Raw genomic sequence first — 20194 nt, 5'->3', positions numbered from 1 at the left:
TGCTGAGCACAACCATACCTTTCAGATGATTTTCCTCATTCAAGTTCGCAACACTCCACATCTCCACACTTTTTTTTCCTCTTCCACTAGAACTTTTTAAAAGAAGTGCAGTTTGAGCAACTTACGAATGATTACATTACAGAAAACACATTTATACGGAAGTACATAAAATATGAAGTTTAAACTGTGGCATAAATTACAGCAGTGATGATTTGATAAACTGAAGTAATCAATGCGGTTCTGTCGGGGAGTAAAGCTCTCACCCCCAGGGCCTGCTGAGATCCCACCGCTCTGCAGCAGGAGCGGCTGTGCCAAGGGACCGCCTCTTTTTCAGCGTTTGCTTCCATTTTCTTAGGGGGAAAAAAAAGCCATGGAATCGTTTTTTTAACATTAATATTTGCACTTGTGGAAGAAAGGCTGCTCCTCGAGCAGATCCCGTGGTCTCAGTCTGACAGAGGCACTCTCAGCAACACACACCACACGGGCTGGGTTCGCTTCTTTCATAGCTTATGAAGCTCCAGTCAACCCGTTAAAAACTTTCTGTCCAAGAACCAACGTAATGTGATGGAACTTGCCATTGCTGGCATGCAGCAAATCCTGCTTCTACTAAGGAGCAAAGCCAAAGCTCCTGCCGAATGTGAAGGGACCAAGGCCTGGGTCTGAGCGCAGCACTGATTGTTTTGTTACCTGATCAACTTAAAAATACTATTCAACTCACAGAAGATGTGTAATATGCTTACAATACACAAACTCCCAGCATCCCTTCTCCCACTTAGGGGAGCAAACAGTCAGGAACAAGTAGTAAGTGAAAACAGGAAAAACTCAGCATTAAATGCAAAAAACCCAAGGCCTCATTTCAGGCAATTAAAAATATATAAATGATCTTTATATTGGCAGACACATGCTCAGAAAAATTTATACCCCCAAATCCCACCCACAGAGCAGTCACTGCTCACTGCAGGCTGGCTCCTGAACCATGCCAGCTCCCTATTTCATGCGGCTTTTTTTTCCTTTAACTCCCCTCTAGCTCTAGCTTGCAGTAGATCACAGTTCATGAAGATGCATGCCAGGAGACTGCAACTACTTGCATAAAGAGGTGACATGAACAGTGGGCATTTGTAAAAGTACATCCACCATTTGAAGCAGTTTGTTTTTCAGGACATTCAGTGCCAGACTGCTAGACTGAATGGGAAAGAGAAGGAATAGGGGAGTAAAAGTTTCCTCTAAGCATTTGTGAAATGTTTATCACAGTAGCACTGAGATATTCATAGCCCTTTCATTACTCCCTGAAATCAAGATGAGATCGCTCCTGAAAAAAAAAAGGAATTAACTAAGTGGGAAGTCTGAACAAACCTGGAAAATTAAGAGCTGCTTCTTCAGCCACTGCTGACTTCAGCAGGAATTGAAGATTCTTAGTGAAAACCAGGAAAAGCCCATGACAACAAACACTAGGTGAAAAATTGTCAAAATATTTTAAAAATTACGTTGTCAACAGAAGTGAAAATTCAGACTGTAAAATCACGGCTGCAAATACCAAGGGGCCATAGGAGGTCAAGTACAAATAATATAGTCCAGTGCTAAATTCTGAACAGCCAAAACACAAGAAAGTTCAACAGTATACTAAAAGAATCTTACAAAGCTTTATTAAATAACAGATACAAATAACTAATTACATCCAAACTGTCAATTTTAAGTAGTACTAGCATGTAAGGCACAAATTCTCCAAAACTAGCCCATAAGTTACACAAGACTCCACATAATAGCACGTAGCAATGTAACCCTTTTGTAATACTGCATGAAACCCGAACTGTATGCCATACACTGTGTCTGCATTCCATTCCTCTGACTACTTGCCTGCATAGTTCTTCAGACAACATATTTTGCATTAAATATTTTGCTCTTTGAAATAGAACAATTGCACTCACTTTCATTATGGTCCTTTGGAGAGTTCAGACAGGCAGAATATTATTCACAATTAAAACTGTGATACTTCTCATACGTAAACAAAGCCCTTATCCAATAGCCGCAAAATACTGTTTATGGATTAGAATTACTGTAATTACGATTATAATCCTCAAAACAAAGGATTCCAACTAAGATACTTTCTTCCCCCCCATTATTCTCAGGCAAGTACTTCAGGACTAAGAATTGCAACAACGTTTTTCTTCTCATCTGTTTAAAAGTTGAAAAGAAGTTCAAGCCACCTTGTTTAGAAACTAAAATACATCCAAGCACACAGTGATCAACTGCCTGGTTTAGCAAAGTACTTTCTGAAGTACCCAGAATTATGTATTTTTTACCTATGTGTCTTACTCAGTCAAGAAGAAAACCAAGAACTCAATCAAAAAATCCCCACATTAGACACTACATCGTATTTTACAGACTTAAAAATAAGCACTTATTAGTAGATATTACGTTTCAAATATTCTAAAGTCTGGTCATACCAGTAATATCTTACTGTATAGTTTAAACGAAGGTACTGGGTGTGGCTGTATCAGTTTGTACAGAAATACACCAGGGACAAGCAGATTGAATCAACTGAAAACGTCACTAACCCTAGAGTGTGACATAAGCCATTTTCCACTGCCACCAGATGACCAGTGGTAATAAAAGGAGGCTCAGTTTCAGGTACTTCGTGTGTGAAATGACCTATGAAAATGTATTACATTTATATCAGAACACAGTTAAGATAATTGCCTTCAAATAAAAGTATTTACTACCAGGAGAAAGGTCCTCTTCAAAGGCACATGCATTCACATTCCCAGTTCAAAAAAGTGCTTACAGTAACAAGAAGGGAATACTGCAGCTGTACCCAAAGGAAGACACAGTAAGTTTTGGTTTTAGTTTTTTTGTTGTTGTAAAAAGCTTCAAATTATTCACAGTTGTTCCAGCATTCCTAATGTTAAAACAGCAAATTATGATGATGAATCACATTGTAAGGCTAAACATAATAACACTTATCAGTGCAGCACATTCCTGAGTCTTTGGAACTCAAAATAAAAAACTAGTTCTACAAAATATATAATCCTTCATATTTTTGGCTCATATTTCATCTGTTTTTCCATTTCCCTTTTTTTACAAAGTTCATAAAAAAGAAAGTTATCTTTACAAAAAAGTAAATACATTTTTTATCACTATTACTTAGACATAACTTCTAGTTGCTTAGAGCGCAAGAAAGCTAGCTTAGCATAAACACGGCTTTTTGTCCAGCCATCAACTGAGCATAAAACATCACATAAAGTAAGTTTTAGAAAACTGAAGCACTGACAAAAAAAAAATCAAAGAGCTCTAAATATTAAAAAAAAAGAAGTAGTTACATTCAAGAGATAACTCAAATTATATCAAAACTGTGAAAGTTCTTAAACTTGCTCTTGTTAAAGGCACTGATTTTTATTTTGTTCTATTTTCCTGGCCTACTTGAACAAGAGTCCTGCTGTCTTTAACGTGAACCATAATCAGTGCTCCAGAGCGCGGATGGTGGGCTTGTTTTCCTGCTTGAGGACTGGGGACTGAAGGAAAGCACAGGTGATAGAGAGAAACCTAAAACACAGGGGAAAAGGAGAAAAAACACAATCATACTCAGGAGGGTGGAAGAAGTAAGGAAACAAGTAACTGCTGTTGATCATCTGCTGGAACACCTGGCAAGCAAGTCTAACGATCCATTCAAAGTGAAATAACCCCCCTAGCTTATTGCCTGTTGAAAAGACATCTTAAAAGCATCAAGATTTTATAAGACTTCCTATTAAGGAGTTTAATTGAAGAACTGATTAAGTCTGAGGAGCACACACATTTCACCTCAGCAAAAAACTTGCAGTTTGAATTTGCCTTATTTTATCTGAAGCATCAGGCATGTGTTTTTACAAACAGGACTGCAGCTCACCATAACTTAAATACATCTGTAATCGTGTGATTTTTATCTTAATACCCATGGTTAATTACAGATCCTCCAAGTGAATGGGTGTTTTTTTGTGTATTTCTGAATAAGTTTGATTCTGCAACACTGCAAATAGATAAAATGGGGAATAAATATGACGTCAAAAAATACAGATAAAACATGACTGCACGATCAAAAGCAGTGAAGGAATAAACTGTTCCCTGAGCAACACAACCTTCTTCTACAGACTTGTGCCCTTTACCCCCTAACATTTGCCCTTCCCTGTCCTCTTAGAACAGACTCATAGGAAGTTTAGGTTGAAAAAGAGCTTTAAGTTCATCGAGTCCAACCATTAACCCAGCACTGCTAAGTCCACCACTAAACCAGATCACTAAGTGCCACATCTACATGCCTTTTAAATACTCCACCACTTCCCTAGGCAGCCTATTCCAATGTTTGACAACCTTTTCGGTGAAGAATTTTTTTCTAATATCCGATCTAAACCTCCCCTGGCCCCAGCCTACAGTACCTCACAGCATGCGGACAGCACAGGAGATGCAGCACATGCTGCAGCTAACCTGATGTCACATGGATTGACGCACCAGCCTACTGCTGCCAAGCTCTTTGTGCCAAGCAGCTGAACTCTGCTTTACTTTCCCTCAGTAGGAACAAAATTGTGCATCTCTCTCCTCTACCCATCTGGTGATTTGGATGAATTCTTACACTTCTAGCCCATTCCTTGTTTCCAGTGCAGCTGAAGCTGGCTAGGAGTTTCCAAAGAATTACCAATGGGCAAAGGAGAGGTTGGGGAACAAACTTCCTAGGAACAGGCACACTGCTTGTTGTAATACATTTCAGTACCCAAGCTTTCTCATAGTCCTACCTTCCTACATTAAATTCCAATGCGATAGCTAGACTAATCAATTAATGCACTTATAAATGGGTAACAGCTGCTTACTGTTCTGGCTGTGTTGAGGAGGTGTCCTTGGGATAAATGCTGGGTGACTCTGCTGTTCTTTTGGTGAACAAACTGCATGATAGGCTGCAAGACATTGTTAAAAACCAAACAAATAAACCCCAAAATCAACAACAAAACAACAAAATAATTTCACATGGAAAGATACAAAGGAAATTATTCCTTTGTATTATTACAGCTAATGCATTCTAAGAAGTTGTGGGGAAAAAATACTTCTGCAATCTTTCATTCTCTTACCTATAATCATAACAGCTGTCCCTGCTAATAGTGCAAAAAGCGTGAAGAACATTACTTGATAAGAATCAAGAAAGTGCTGGAACAGACTGGTTCCATCTGTAAAATCGATTAACAGGAGACAATATTGAATTAAAAGAGCATCTTCACCAATCTGCTTTAAAGGTTACCCATTCTTAACCCAAAATGAAAAGCCAAAAGAAGGTTTTTATTTATAGTAAATAAGTGTAATCAACTTAGATAATATAACTTTGATTCTAATGACTATTTCCAATGCAGTCTTCAACATCTGCCAATAATTTTTTGCATGTTCTTTACTTTCTCAGCCCCAAAATGCTAATCTGTTTTCAAAATAACAAGGCATGCTTGAGAGTAAACAAAAGCAGAGCAAAAAGAACAAAATTTCTTTCAGATACTTTAGCACGGGGATATTTATGCCAACTTCAACAAAATATCTTGGGCTGACCCAAAAGGAAAATACATTCAGCTTCACACATAATGAGCAACTGTATTCAAGTTTTCTGGTCACAACGAGCAGTTTACCTGTCAGTGAAAATATTACCTGCCAGCTCAGATTTTAATACACATCAAATTTTATAAGCTCATGAACATAATGGATGTTAGAGGTTTATTCTGGCATATGAAGTCTAGAGATAAACTTACGTCTCACTGGTGCACTGGTTCTGTCAGCAGAGTAAATCACTGTCACTGGGATAGTGATAGACTGGTCAGTCATGGGACTAGAGACAGTTAGAGTGGTTGATAAGGATCTCTGGCTTGAAACTCTTGGATCAGACAGACTAACAGTGTAGACTACATAACTAGGCAGCCCGTAGGATTTCTCTTTCTCAAACACTTTCACTGTTGGTGACCCACATTTTACCTGCCGAGGAAAAGAAAGAACCTGAAACAGACTGCTTGAGTAAGCACAGAGCATATCCATCTTCCAAGCCACATGTCAGAAATATGTTATTCCACACAAACATACAGCAACTCACCCCTTGGCAGGAGTCAGATCTGGTTGTAACTTTATAGTGACACCAGCAGCACCTGACCCCTGTTTATTGTGAAGGTTTCCCTATTAAACAGTCGCTTCTGTGGGGCTGGGCTAACTCCACACAGGCAAAAAATCAAAGCACCCCTTACTGTGCTACATGAACTGTGGGCAAACAAGTAAGTGGGCAAGAACCTACCTGTGCTGCTAGGGATCAGGAAGATTTTCTGCTTCCCCACCCGTGCTCTGGGGTTAACACATCCCAGCTTGTGCACAGGTGAGCCTGACACATTTCTACTACCCCAACACAAGAGCGAAAACTGAGAAGGAATACATTCCAAGATGAGTATTTCCAAATCATCTCAGGAGCAATCTTGACATGGTAAAGGTGGCACAGAATGCCTTTGATTAGAAAGTTGCATGTAACCATTCAAAATGCTTTCAACTGGGTTGTGAGACTTTCCAGCAATACACTCACCTCTAAGGTATCAAGAATTTCAATGGCACCAAATATTTTCACATCGGAGCTTGGGTAATGGTTGCTTAAAAGCATTTCTGTTTGGTCAGCATAAAACCCAGGATTGAATGGCACCTCGGTGCTGATCTGCTCCCCAGCGAATTGGCTGCCTTGGATTGAAGCTGTAACTCTGAGTGCAGTTCTGCTCATGCTGAGATGCTTCAGCTGCTTGTCTGTAAGCCTGTGCATTGTGATGGAACAGGTGTAATGTCCTGTAGAAAAAAAAGCGGTTTGACTGTGAATTGCTCATCTTTGTGTTTTTTTTTTCCTCCATGCAGAGTGAGATTTCTGTGATATCTTTAGAGAAGGGCTAAAGGTAGTGGTAGAATTCAAACCGGAAGATCAGGAGTGCATAGGTGAATGGGACAGCGTGTCTGCTGGTCCAACCATTGGCGTCTCAGTACTAAAACAGAAGATATTTCTTGTCCCAAATTAAACATCATGGTAAACACATTGAAATGACAGTTCCATGTCATATTTTAATGTGCCAGTGAGGCTCAGTTCCACTTTGGATATAACATTTATGCTAATCTTGATAGCAAGGCTTTACAGAAAACAAAATTTCATATTCTCTTCATCTAATGTTAAAATTTCAGTCAATTACCATTGTCATCATCAATTCTGTGGAAACATGGTTTATTATTTATAAAAGTTTCTTTAAAAGGTTAGATATTCACCATGTTTCTAGTCTCTCATGGGACCTATTTGTCTGTTATTAGCAATAAAGATAGTAAAAAAAAAAAATCCCCCAGTATGGAAGATACAAAGGATAAGTAACAAATAGGACTTGCTGGGTACATGTTTTCCCCGTATTTTCTTTCCCTAATGAAGTAAAAGAGACAGCCACTATTATTCAAAGTATAATAGTGTTTTACAATGCGTGCAAGGGCTAATCTAACAGATAATTAATGTTATTTCCATACAATCCATGGTGTTATTTTTTGAATCATGATACAGTTATGAAACAGTAACACATGTTGTAGATTTCCACAATTTTATTTCTATTTCTACAGCATCTGGTAATTTCCCCTCCTTTTAAGTCCCAGTCCATGTTGTTTTGGGGATACATAAGAATTCTACCTTTCATAAAAAGTTACAGCACTCAGGTTGTGCAGAAAAGTTTGAAAGCATGATAAATTCCAAAATGTTGAAACTGAAGAATACAAAGAATTAAAAATTTATTATTAACACCCAATTTTCACATTTATGCTACTTCCCTCATTTTAGTCACTGAGGTCAGTAATACTGCAGTAACTTCAGTGGCAGGGCTTTTAAAAGGCCAACATCAAACAAAAAGTATTTGACTGAGGAGCATAGATTGGTGAAACCCAAAGACCCTCAGTATGCAGACATTAAAACTGATTGCTTTTCTTATCCCTAGTCTTAACTTCCACTGCATTTCAGTATATGGTAAAGGCCCTGATGTACGGCAAGAAAACACCTAGAAGAGCCACTAGATGTTTACAGCTGCAGAGATCCCCAGTATCTGTCACATGAGTGCTCATTTGTACTAGCTGAAGGATAAAGTGTTTTGCTTCCATAGTTTAACAAATAGAGGGCCTGATATTTTTTTTCTGAGTTGTTATACACAAGGCAATCTATTTTTTGTATGGTTCAGCTAGAGCAGGGGTCCTCAAACTTTTTAACCAGGGGGCTGGCGCATGGATTAAGTGGCAGGCAGTCATCTGCAGCTGCTTGGTTTCCCCCCCAACCCCCGGCGGGGGGTTCTGTAAATACCGGGGGCCAGACTGAGAACCCTGGGGGGCCGTATCCAGCCCGTGGGCCGTAGTTTGAGGACCCCTGAGCTAAAGTATGGCAGCTGCTAGCTCTAAAGTATGCAAACCCAGTATATTATGTCTACATTCTGCAGTATCATTTCTGTCTCAAGGTACCACTATTGTCTACATATTTACAAATATATGAGTAGTAATGTGTAAAATTAGGACCTAAGTTTTCAGTCAAAAAACCGTATCAAAGTTTGTGTGCCCCCGTTCCAGTAAAATAATGCTTCTGCATTTCTTCTTGACTTACTACTACAACTCTGAAAAACATACAAAATGGGCTGCCCGTGATTTCTGGCTTTCTCTCAAAACAAATAAATGTTTTTTTTGTAGAAAACCCTAGAGTTAAACAAGGAGAGTGCACACACCAACCACACTCTGAAGCCTGAGATCCTACACAGCAAAGCTCAGAGGGTTCAGAAGGAAATCAGCTGGGTCAAAGGGCTTTTGGACTAAACTACAGCAAAATTCAAATTGTCTGCCTGGAGTGTGGCATCTTGTCTCACCTTACCTGAAACCGCATCAAATCCAGGTTCTGCTCTAAAAATATGACGTGCTGGGAAATCAAATGCATCATTGTTAAAATCTAGATGGCAACTGATAATGGACTGTGGTTGTAATTCAGTAATGGCTTCAATCTGAGCAGGCAAGCACTCCCCTAAGGGGTAGAAAAAGAAATATTTCTAATTAATTAGAGAAGAAGATTATAACTAATTAACTTTTAATTAATTAAAAGCAAAACCACATCTTGAAATACCAGGTTATTCTGCCACCTTCTGAAATAGTTTCACAAGGTTAGGATGATCTTAAAATAGCTGGAAACCATAGACAGCTGTCCTATCTCTGGTCTAATCCCAAAGAGACAGCAAATGAAAATTTTATATGTTGTGGTGGTTTTTTTGACAGGAATTATTTATTTACAGGAAAGAATGAACTAGACAGAGTTTTCAGCTCAGATGTGTCTGTTGAATAACTTACATGATCCTGGGAGTTTCGATTTATATTTCAGTATCTGACAAGAAGGTTTTTTGGTAGGCTAATAATTTACATAAGGCACAATAAAAGACTATTTGAACAAGTTCTAAGTGTTAAGCTAAAAACTAGAAGGAAGTATAATCAAAGAAAATACAGCTTATTAAACAGAGGGCACAATATGACACTTAGATCTTTCTATTGATTGTAATTGCTGATAATTTCTGTAAAAGACTTAAGGATGTTAACTAAACACCCTCAGTGTTTAAATAATAATAGTGAGAAATAACAGTAACTTCAAGAACATAACTGGAATTCAATATATAAGCAACCAGCTGAGCACCTATTAACTGCTTTTTGATATAATCAAAAATTACACTTCTATTATCTATCAATTGTATGAGTTGCAAAATCTTAATAGCACCCCAGAAGACATTTCAAACTCTGCAACATGGCCCTAAGATTCTTCTAGTACTGCTGGGATTCTGGAAAGGCTCTAGAGGTTCATAGAGAACTTGCTACACCAGCTTTACAGACCCATAACTGAGCTATGGTGGTTTTTGTTTGTACCCCCCTCGTCCCGTGTTGTGTCCCCTGTCACAGCACTCTCCAAACCAGCCGGCTGCAACAAGGTCTTTTACCATCTCATACCGGCACACTCTTCATGCCAGTCCCTCTGCTGCCTCCTCCTTGTCCCTCCTCACCCAGGGCGGGCTCTCTTCTCTCTGCTTCTTCCTTCTCTCTCTTCCTCGGCTGCTCTCTCTCCATTGGCTCTCAACCCCTTAACAGAACCAGCCACAGCTGCACCTTGTCTACATCAGCCAACCCACCGCCCCTGAAGCCAGCCCACACAGCTGTATATTATCAATGCTAATTAACCTGCCTTCACTCCTCTACAGTCCCCCTCCAAAAAAACCCTGTAACACAAACCAAAGCCACCTATCATGGATATACAAATGTGTAATAAACAATAAGCATAAAGTTATTTTTTCATCATACCTTGCAAATTTTTATTTCTTTCCCCAATTGAAACTATTATTTTTGAGGCTTCAACTCCTTGTAAACTTTTCACTCCACTTACATGCCTTGCTGTAGTCCTCTGAGGTATATTAATCAATATCTGAAAAAAATGAAGTACATTGTTAGCAAAAACTTCCATGTAACATAAAAATTAAGGCAAAATCAGATCGGATTGACTGTGAAATGCACACATCCTTGTACGTATAACAGAAGAGAAGACTCCAAGAGGTCGTGTTTCTCTTTGTAACAAAACCTACATTTCTCCAACTTTAGAAACTGCCTTTCAAGGCAATTTAAGCTAGTAATTTTTTTTTCTACCCAGCCCCTGTAAGTGAATAGACATAAAGCTCTATGTCTAAATTTTATTTAAAAACAATGTCTAGTGTTTATGTTAGCTGATACAGTGAACTGTGTCAACAATGCAACTACACACCAGATAAAATAATTTGAGTAGTTCTGATCAGTGATGCATAATAATACGGTATGATACTTCAGAAAGTTCTTGTTGGCATCTCATTCTGCAGGAAAATTTCATTCATAAAAGCAGCCACACTCAAAAATTGTTTAGCATCTGGAAACAAATTAGCCAAACAAAGGAATCAAAACATACCATTATAAGAACAGTATAGGCAAAAAATAGAAACTATTTGGCTAAATTTTCCTCCTTAACATACTTTATTAAAAAAAAACATGATGTGTTTGGACACATACCAAATACTTTCCAACCACTGGCATTTCTAATACTTTTTCTTTTAATGAGAATGTTTTGAAGTATTTATAACAACAACTGTAGAATACGTTTCTTGTGAGGGTCCACCGGAAGCAAAATAACTTCAGCAGTTCTGGCAGGATTTAACAGTGCCTCACCTCCCTGTATGTTTTAAGTAATCCAGGAATCTCGTAATAGATGGTGACTGCACCAGAATCCCTTGCCACGGCTACGCCAGTCTTGGAGTCGATTTGAAGAACACTACTTAACGAGGAGCTCCATATGCCCGGCAGGCCTGAGAAAACACACCATTTGGACACTGTTCAACGGATTTATGCTAACTGAAGCATTTCATTATCACATTGGTGCCTGTATGGACATACCCACTCCATGGGCAGCACAGGTACACATACTTCCCAATTAACAGAAACTAGATTCTAGGGTCTCATGTGGTGGAAGGCTGGCAGCCCAACACCAAACTGACTTGCAGTTACTCTGAAAAAAAGCCCGTTAATACGAAGAATCAAATACAGTGAGTGAAGTTTGACAGTCCTGAACCCGCATGACTCCTGTAAAGAGCAAGCCTTTCAAGCTAACTGAATAGAAATGTCTGGAGTCTGATACTCATTAATTCAATACAAGTGGCATATTGCATGGTACAATTAAAATTAGAGGAGTTGATCAAACCTATTTTTACCATTAACAAGAACAGTGACATTCGATTCTGAACAAACATCATAAATTATGCATTTAATTTTTCTGAGAATGAGAAAGAGTTACACTGATGTCAAATTATATAGCTGCAAAACCACAGCAACTGAAGTGCTGCTTACCTTCTTGGTTTATCAGTGAAGTACTCAAACAGAGAACGTCACCCACCACCACATCTGTGAGTTCAGGAAAAATAGTGTGTTGCACAGGAAGTGGGACATAGTCTGCAATTCCACTGTTTTCTGCATCCCAGACCTTAAGCAAGGTCAAACCTACATTTACAGTCCGGATTACAAACGTGTTGTTTGTGGCTCCTTTCCCAATCTGTACAAAGTCATCCCTACAGAGAAAAAGAAATGCTTTTATATTAGGGCAAGTTTGCTAATGCCATTATCTCCACAGTAAACAGTAGGTACTGAACTCTTTTTAGATGGCTGACTTCTTGTTTTCAGCAATAGTTACCTTCTAATGAAGTCTGACAAACTAAGGAAAATATCAAAGTGATTTAGGTGCTACTGAGGCAAATTTCAGTTCTCACATCATTATACTGGGGCAATAATAAGGTCATAACTTTGTACAAGAACTACTTCCCAATTTTAAGAATTGTAGAACTTTAGAAAGAGGTGATCTGTCCCTTTTTCCCTTTACTCGGGGAGTTAAGAACCAAAGCCATGTAAACACCAACATGCAGCTTTCCAGCCATAACTTTAGAACTAAATCACATTTGACTGCGAGTTCTGATATTTACTAAAATTCAGCATTCCCAAATGCATGGACAAGCAGAGCGCTTGTAAGCACACCCAGCACAGAGAAAGCCACCTTAGCAGCACCACGCAGAGACAGTGAGCATCTTGACAGCAGCAGAGGCAGGTCACCACAGTGCTGCACCTGAGGTCAATGAGCAGTGCTGCTCTGTCTAGGGCTAATTATCCCTGTGCTGAAGCAGCTCTGTCACATCTGTTTTGGAAGCTAGGGCAGTGTTATCTCGGGAACCTCTGTATGCTACAGAACTTTCTTCAGATTGTTCAGATAGGAGAAAAGAGGAAATCTTGCATTCAACCCCTTCCCCACCCCCCCCTTTTAATCACAATCACTGTGTTATAACTGCAAGATGCTCTACAGAAAAAAAGCTACGTTAGAGTAATGGAATTAGTGATTGTTTACTAGTGACCAAAGAAGGTAGTTTTATAATATTTATTATTCTTTGAGGCAGAGACCGCAAGGCCTTCTGAGGCTTGGCTCTGCTGTGCAAAGGCTGTACAAGCATATCTGAAGAGACAGCCCTGATCCAGAATGTTCACCATCTTATATAAGACTTAAGTGAGTCAAGTAACAAAGCACTAGGAGAAAAGAGGCAAGATGAGGCAAATGCTAATAAGATCAATTGTTTATATAGGCCACTGATGTATGTAATCTGATGATTCAGAGTCACTTAAAGCAGAAATGTACCCCAGCACGCCCCTCTGGGGATCACGCTTATCTGGGCAACTTTCCACTTGCTAGAGAATATCGATTGTTAACTACAACTCTTCTTTCTGCTACAGTTCCTCTGAAGACCGCAGAGATGAAATCCTTTCTTTGCTAATCCCAGCCCAAGCCATATCTTCACTTGGTATCTCTGGAACAATCTTTGTTCCTTGCTGTGGCTGGGCTATGTGTATTTGGCTTTTTTTTGTTCTCTATAATTAACACCCATGGTAGATACCTACCTGTTTGTTGCAAAGTTGAGCACAGAATTATGCGAATGAAAAGTATCTCCAGAGTTATCATGAAAATGGACTGTAAATGTCAGTGTCGCACCCAGGGGGAGAGCCAATAATGCCTCTTTGTTTTTTGTGTGCAGGATAGGATTCATGGAGATTCTTAGGTATGAAATGGGGTAGACCTGTAAAAACATGAACAGCGAAAAGCAAAATTAAATTGCATTTTTTGATGCCTCTATAAAAATAAACTATTTGTCAATCTATATGTTGTCAATAAGTCAATCTATATTTTTAATAAGTCAATCTATCTTGATATATCTATTTATGTCAATGTATGTGGTTTTGTATATTTTTATAATATGAATCCTATTACCTAGGATAGTATTCTTACTATGCAAATATACAAAGCTTCTTTTATGAACCATCTGCTATATGTTTAGCCATGTGACAGTACTGAGACATGGAGATTTTATTATCAGTACATACATTTTGCAGAATCACGGAATAGCTGAGGTTGAAAGGGGCCCTCTGTAGAATATCTAGTCCAGTCCCACCTGCTCAAGCTGGGTTACCTAGAGCCAGTTGCCCAGGACCGTGGGCAGGCAGGTCTTAAGCATCTCCTAGGATGGAGATCCCACAATCTCTCTGGGCAATCTGTGCCAGCGTTCAACAGCCATCACAGTAAAAAAAGTGCTGTCCTATGTTCAGAAAAAATTTCAGGTGTTTCAATTTTTGTGTACCCCCTCTTGCCCTGTAATTGAGCATTGCTGAGAAAAGTCTGGCTCTGTCTTCTTTACACCTTCCAATCAGATATTTCTTAGTGGTTTTCTCCAATAGCACTGGGAATTGAAGCAAGCAATAATGATGTAGAAACACCCATAACATATCAGAGACTACATTATTATCCTATAAATTAAAACTGTTAAGACTCCCTGGATATGCAAGCAAACACACGGCCCCTAGACTTCTCTCCCAGTAATTCTTGCAGTAAGAAGTGTAATTCATTCCCTAGTTACCAGAACAGGAGTAACTTGCAATGTATGTGAGAGCAAGGGGATGAAAAGGCTGTTGTTCCCCCAGTTCCCCTGCACCAGGTGGGAAAACCAAGTTGATACATACCATTTCTAACAGCCTTGGCTCTGAGCAAAGGTTTGCCCAGCAGAGGAAGGATGAGCAATAGCTGCAAAGCTGTTCCCTGGCAATCCTTGTCAAGGAGCACTACAGACACTACGGACTGCTGCCCCTCAAACAGGTCTGCAGTGGGCTGACAACGGGGCTCCCAGAGGTAGGAAGGAACACCCCCCACCATCTTCCCTCCTGAGTCGTGTGCTGGGCTGGTTTGCCTGACCCATCACTGGGCACACTCGCCTTGGTACTGTTGGCCACATGATGCTGCAGCCAGGCCGTCCTCTGAGGCAGGGACTGATAGAAGCACAACAGACAAAAGCAGTCAGAACTGGCATCTGACCAGTCCTAACTGGTCAGCAGGCTGCATTTTGTTGCCTCAGTGCTCAACCAAGACACAAGTTAGGAACTGCTTCAAATTCTTCAGGAAAGTCTGCTAGATTACCCATATGTGCACACCCCCACATTTTTGCAGTAACACTCCAACGAAGGAAGTTTGAAGAAAAAGATTTTGCAACCATTTTGTTTTGTTTTTAAATAACATATTACAGGTCTTCATTAACTTATCTAGGTTAACTAGCAAAATTACCCAACAAAAATAACTGTATCTGTTCTTTCTGTTACAGCTGGTGGAAAATAAATAATGGAAGGAAAGAGACAGCAAAACCCCTCAAATATACAGAGAAAACTATTTTAGAAGAAGCCCTCAAGGTTATATTGTAGGAAAATCCCTTTTTTTCTGACCTAAGAAGCTCAGCCAAAATGTAAAACTCTGCAATCTGAAAATGTACATGTCAAACCTTAAAAAGGAAAGGACAAATTTGGCCTCAAGCAAGTAGCATCTGTGGTGAATCTGAAAAAAAAAAAAAAAAAAAAATCCCAACCACCCACCCAAAACCAAATTAAAAAAAGAGTGGCTAGAATATCAGTATATACAACTGTCTTCTCCACAGGCTGATATAATCTGTTAAATATCAGCCCATACAGTCATCTGCCCAACTAGCTGAGGTTACAAGCCAACAAGAACGCCATTTCCCTGAGATATTTTCAAGCTTCATTTACCTTAAAATCTTGGAAATTATCCCACAAGGGACAACTGCTGAATTTAATACTGATGAAAACAGCTATTTACTGTTAAATCATCTCAGTTTTTAAAGTATTTTTTATTTAAAAAAATAAAAAAATAAAACTTGAGTTGACTACAGTTGGTACAGGCAAGTGCTTAGCTTGCTTCCATGCTAAGCATACTGTCACTCCTTACCTCCACTGTCCTCCTTGGCTTATCTAAGACAGCCTCTTTTTGAGCAGAGTTGAAGGTCTAAGTGTTAAGTGATGCTGCTGCAGCAGTTTGATTCTTAACTGTGTACAGTTGTAAACAGACAAAACAAGAACTTATGAAAGGAAGAACGGCATGAAGGAGAGAACTCTGTCTTAGAATGACACAACAGATTCAAGATCATCTCCTGTCTGTCACAAGTTTTTCTACGTGACCTTCAGCAAAACCACTCAAACTCTCCCTCAGTTCCTCAGCCATAAAATGAGGGCAGCACTGTATGACCTGACGAGGTTACCGTGACGTTAAAAATATTACTTCCGTAAAAGTACTATAGTCCTAATAAATACAGGAAAACAAATCAGTTGTGCAAGATCCTGAACAGAGATGGTTCCTACTACAAAGGGCTCACAAGCTTCATCTCATAATGCACTGCCTCCACAGTTCTGCGATTTCCTGTATACCGAAAGAATGCACAAAGGGTGACCTTAACTTCAGTACCACTATAGGCTGAGTAGATGTCATTTGAGCCAACCCCAAACTCATTAGATGTCTTTCACTTGCCAGATCCAGCAGTGAAGAGAAGAAACAAGGTCATCTATAACAGAGCTGTAGAATTTCACTGCCACCACCTAGCAGCAGGAGTGGCATTAGTGAAACTAAGCCATCATTTCTTTTTTCATTCTCCACCCAGGAGGACAGACCTACATGCAGTCCTACAGACAAAGCTGAACATTAAGGTAAAAAACATAAATTAACAAAACTCCAAAATCGAGCAACTTCACAGTAATAATAATAATAATACAACTTGCAAATAATTTAAAGTCGGCATTCAATTATATGTTTTTCTCCTTTAGTTGGGACATAGGAAAGATGCTGACTGAGTAAAAAGGGATAAGAGGTGGAGCAGTGCGTATCTCAAGGCTCATCTCGCCAGATGTAAAAAGTTCTCGGCACAAGGACTTTTAAATAGAAATGAAGGACACGCAGTCTCTTATGTCCCAAATGCCTGACCAGTAAGATATACATTAAACTTCACAGAACAGCATTCAATCAACAGATGTAGTTTTGAGAAAGAAAGATGTTTCATTAGCCTGGAAACAAACTGCTGAGTTTTGCTACAGATTTGTCCTTCCCCGAAGCATCCATATTTTGGTGTCTCTTGGGCACAGAGGGCAGCGTTGGACATGCTCCTTGCCAGCTCACCAAATACAGGCAACAGCAGCTAAACTATTGCATCTGATAAGATAGGCTCTCTCATGCAGAGATTCTCATTCTATGTAAGAGCTGAACTGCTGGGAAACAGCAAAGAAAATAAAATTTTTGTACAGTTACATCTGTAGTATCTTGAAAACCTAGGTATCACTTTGGTACCTTGCAACAGATGCTGCATTTATATTCATTACTCCAGATGATATTTACCTTTTTCATACACTGCAAAATGCATGTTTATGACATTAACATCTTTTTTGATTTGAACTTCTGTAACTGCAAATAAAGAGAGATGATACTACCTTAACAGCAGCTACAATGCTCTGGTTGATCCCAAATGATTCTTGTGATATCACTTCAATTGTTGATGATCCTATCAAAGACCCAGAGTTAAGGAAACCTCTCTCATCGACTTTTACAACAGGAACTTTATGTGGTCCATCCAGGACACGATAACTCAGTGAAGCCACTCGGTCCCTGAAGAAAACAAACACATGAAACAGAAAAAAAAAATCCCAGGGGACTCCCTTAAACGAGTAAAACCATCTTTACACCCCCATAATTTTTGGTAATTTTTTTTCCCCATGTATCTTTAATAAAAGCTCAAAAGCCTGTGTTGTAGTTTAAGAAAGAAAAGTTTCAGTTCTGATTTAAGCTTACTTATCTGGGTTTAGGCATGTATTAAAATCTAGTTTCTATCTGCTGCCCTGCAGTGCCATCATTCCTTGATAAAAACTTGATTCCAAATAATAATGGCTAAGGCTACAACACGCAGCTTCTGCCATCATTTTCTGTAAATAATATTTAGAGGGAGATTAGTTCCCATGACCAATGCTAGCATTAGAGATAAAGTCAGGGACTTAAGTGGATCTCATCAGTTTCCTGGAAATGGTTTTGTACACAAGGTTAATCTTTGCAATAACTCTCTCCATGGTATTTGCATATTAATAAAGTGAGCAAATACAAAAACTGTAATTAGTGGGCATTCTGAGACATTAGCAATTTTTAAGTATCACTTATCACATCTTCTAAAAGATCTATAAATTATTACTTTTTTCCGCTCTCCCAAGCTCCTTCATTGAGCTAGAAATACTCTTAACTTATCCAAGGAAAAAAGCATTAAAGCTGGATTTTAGTTGCCATTTTCTTGGCAACAACATAATTGGTTTTGGTGGTGGAGTTCGGACATACCAGCTCCGACACTGGACAGTGAAGATGGGACAAAAATGTACAAACTGGTATCTAGCAACTTAATGACTAACGGATCAGAAAAACTGCTCAGTAGAAATAGTGGAAAAAAACATTAGTGACTACAAATGACAGGGCTCCTATATAATTTTCAAAAGCAGATGCTGAATGACCATGGTCACTGGAGCTGCAGTGAAACTAACTGTTCCCTCCCCTTAAAACGTAAATGCATCTAAAGCCTCACCCACAGCCTACCTCCTGTTGTCTGTATCTGCACACTTTTATGCTAGGAAAACCAAATTTCAAGTCTGAGATACCAGTCTTTGAAAACAGGTTATGTAAAAAGAACTTCTCATTTGGAAAGGATATTTTAATATCAAAATCTAGTCACAGCCTCTGTGTGAGAAATACAGAGAAGTATATTCCATAAACCCTTGATCACCCACAAAACACTCTAGTGGAAGCAAGCTACTGATTTAACTGGCTCAGCATCTTTTAAAATGATTTAAGTATTGAATGAATTTTCTAGCTACAATCCAACTACTACAAGAATTGACAAAGCCCAAGAGAACAGGTAAGATACTATTAATCACCAGGTAAGTTGTGTATTATATGAATGTATCATGATATTCTTTTTAAAAGACTGGAACAGCTTACTTCAAACAGAATTGCTTTATGATTTTGATAGACTGTTGACACAAATCAGTATGAAAACTAATCACTAACCTGTTTACCTGAAGTTTAATAAAAGAATTTGGTGACATTAAGATCTGCTCTGCTTCTACTTCTGGAGTGACTAGACGAAGTTTTTCAAACACCTGGAAAATAAAAGGCATTGTGTCCTACTGTTGTGTGCAGCAAGTAATTTATTTCCATTTATCTCATTTTCAAAACAAAAAAAAACCAAATAAAAACTATAACATACTACTTTATCTTGTATAATATATATGGGAATAAAAAATAAAATTAAACATGAATATTTGAGAGTGGGATAGGCAGGATCTTCTACAGATTCTGCAGAGCATTCATTTCTATGGCCATAGTTACACTATGAAGCAACAGGAAAAAAGCAGCAGATTGAGTGAAATGGTGTTGGGAGACCCCACATTCACGCAAGTTACTTTACCCCAAGTCTGAGCCTGTGAGCTGAATTGCTCACATGAGGTGCCCTCTTCAAGCACATCTTCCAGCTTTGTTCCATCCAAAGGAATCCAGTTCACATACTTTAAAACCAATCCCCAAATCATGATAAGTGGGAACAACCAGGAGATTCATTTCAGAAGCTAATCCCTGATCCAACTTATCATGCATGTCTATGCAAGCATGTTAAGCACTATAAACAAGAAGTATTATTGTGCAGAGAGGCACTACAGCAGTGAAGTTGTTCTACAGTTCTAACATTGCTTATCCACCTCAGTTTCAGGTGGTCTACAACAAGAACTAACTCCTGAATTTCATTCAGGCATCACACCGATGTTCAGTATAAACCTTAGCAACATTTGTGGAATTTGTTTCCAAACAGTGGAACATAATACAAACAAGAGTAAGGGCTCAAAGATAAACCAAAGCTGGAATTACTCCTTTGCATTTCAAATTTCTGGCTTCAAATACAGACTCTGAAATAGATATTAAAACATTAACTGTGAGGAACATCACCATACCTGAATTTGGATTTCATCAGACAGTTCTCTTGCCATGTTGTAGAAGTGGCTGGCTGTAGGATCAAGGACCTTCACAACAACCTTCAGGCCTGTTCTTCCCTTCACTCTGCCATAAACATCCATTGCAAAGTTGTATTTTGCAGGAAGCTGAAAAGAAGCCTTGGACAGGAGAAAGTGATTCAAATTTTACGCATGGAAAGAACTGACACTGATACAGAGGAAAGACCACACCCAATGCTGACAT

General features: G+C 38.9%; 1 protein-coding gene across 1 annotated transcript in view; it reads right to left on the bottom strand.

Annotated features, from left to right (window-relative positions):
- Window positions 1-1618: 1618 nt before the first annotated feature.
- Window positions 1619-20194, bottom strand: part of NUP210 (nucleoporin 210) — a 69420-nt gene continuing 50844 nt past the window's right edge. The window contains exons 28-40 of the mRNA XM_056336161.1: window positions 19951-20109; window positions 19016-19107; window positions 17404-17578; window positions 13498-13673; window positions 11911-12128; window positions 11236-11372; window positions 10348-10468; window positions 8888-9034; window positions 6557-6807; window positions 5748-5967; window positions 5088-5183; window positions 4833-4916; window positions 1619-3540 (exon numbers count right to left, since the gene is read on the bottom strand). Of these exons, the coding sequence (XP_056192136.1) occupies window positions 3440-3540; window positions 4833-4916; window positions 5088-5183; window positions 5748-5967; window positions 6557-6807; window positions 8888-9034; window positions 10348-10468; window positions 11236-11372; window positions 11911-12128; window positions 13498-13673; window positions 17404-17578; window positions 19016-19107; window positions 19951-20109 (1977 nt within the window). The 3' untranslated portion in view covers window positions 1619-3439. The remainder of the gene's footprint in view (window positions 3541-4832; window positions 4917-5087; window positions 5184-5747; window positions 5968-6556; window positions 6808-8887; window positions 9035-10347; window positions 10469-11235; window positions 11373-11910; window positions 12129-13497; window positions 13674-17403; window positions 17579-19015; window positions 19108-19950; window positions 20110-20194) is intronic.

This window comes from Falco biarmicus, chromosome 4 (assembly GCF_023638135.1).
Source record: "Falco biarmicus isolate bFalBia1 chromosome 4, bFalBia1.pri, whole genome shotgun sequence".
Lineage (NCBI taxonomy): Eukaryota > Metazoa > Chordata > Aves > Falconiformes > Falconidae > Falco > Falco biarmicus.
Note: the sequence above shows the minus strand (reverse complement) of the source record. Positions and strands in the feature narration are given on the sequence as shown.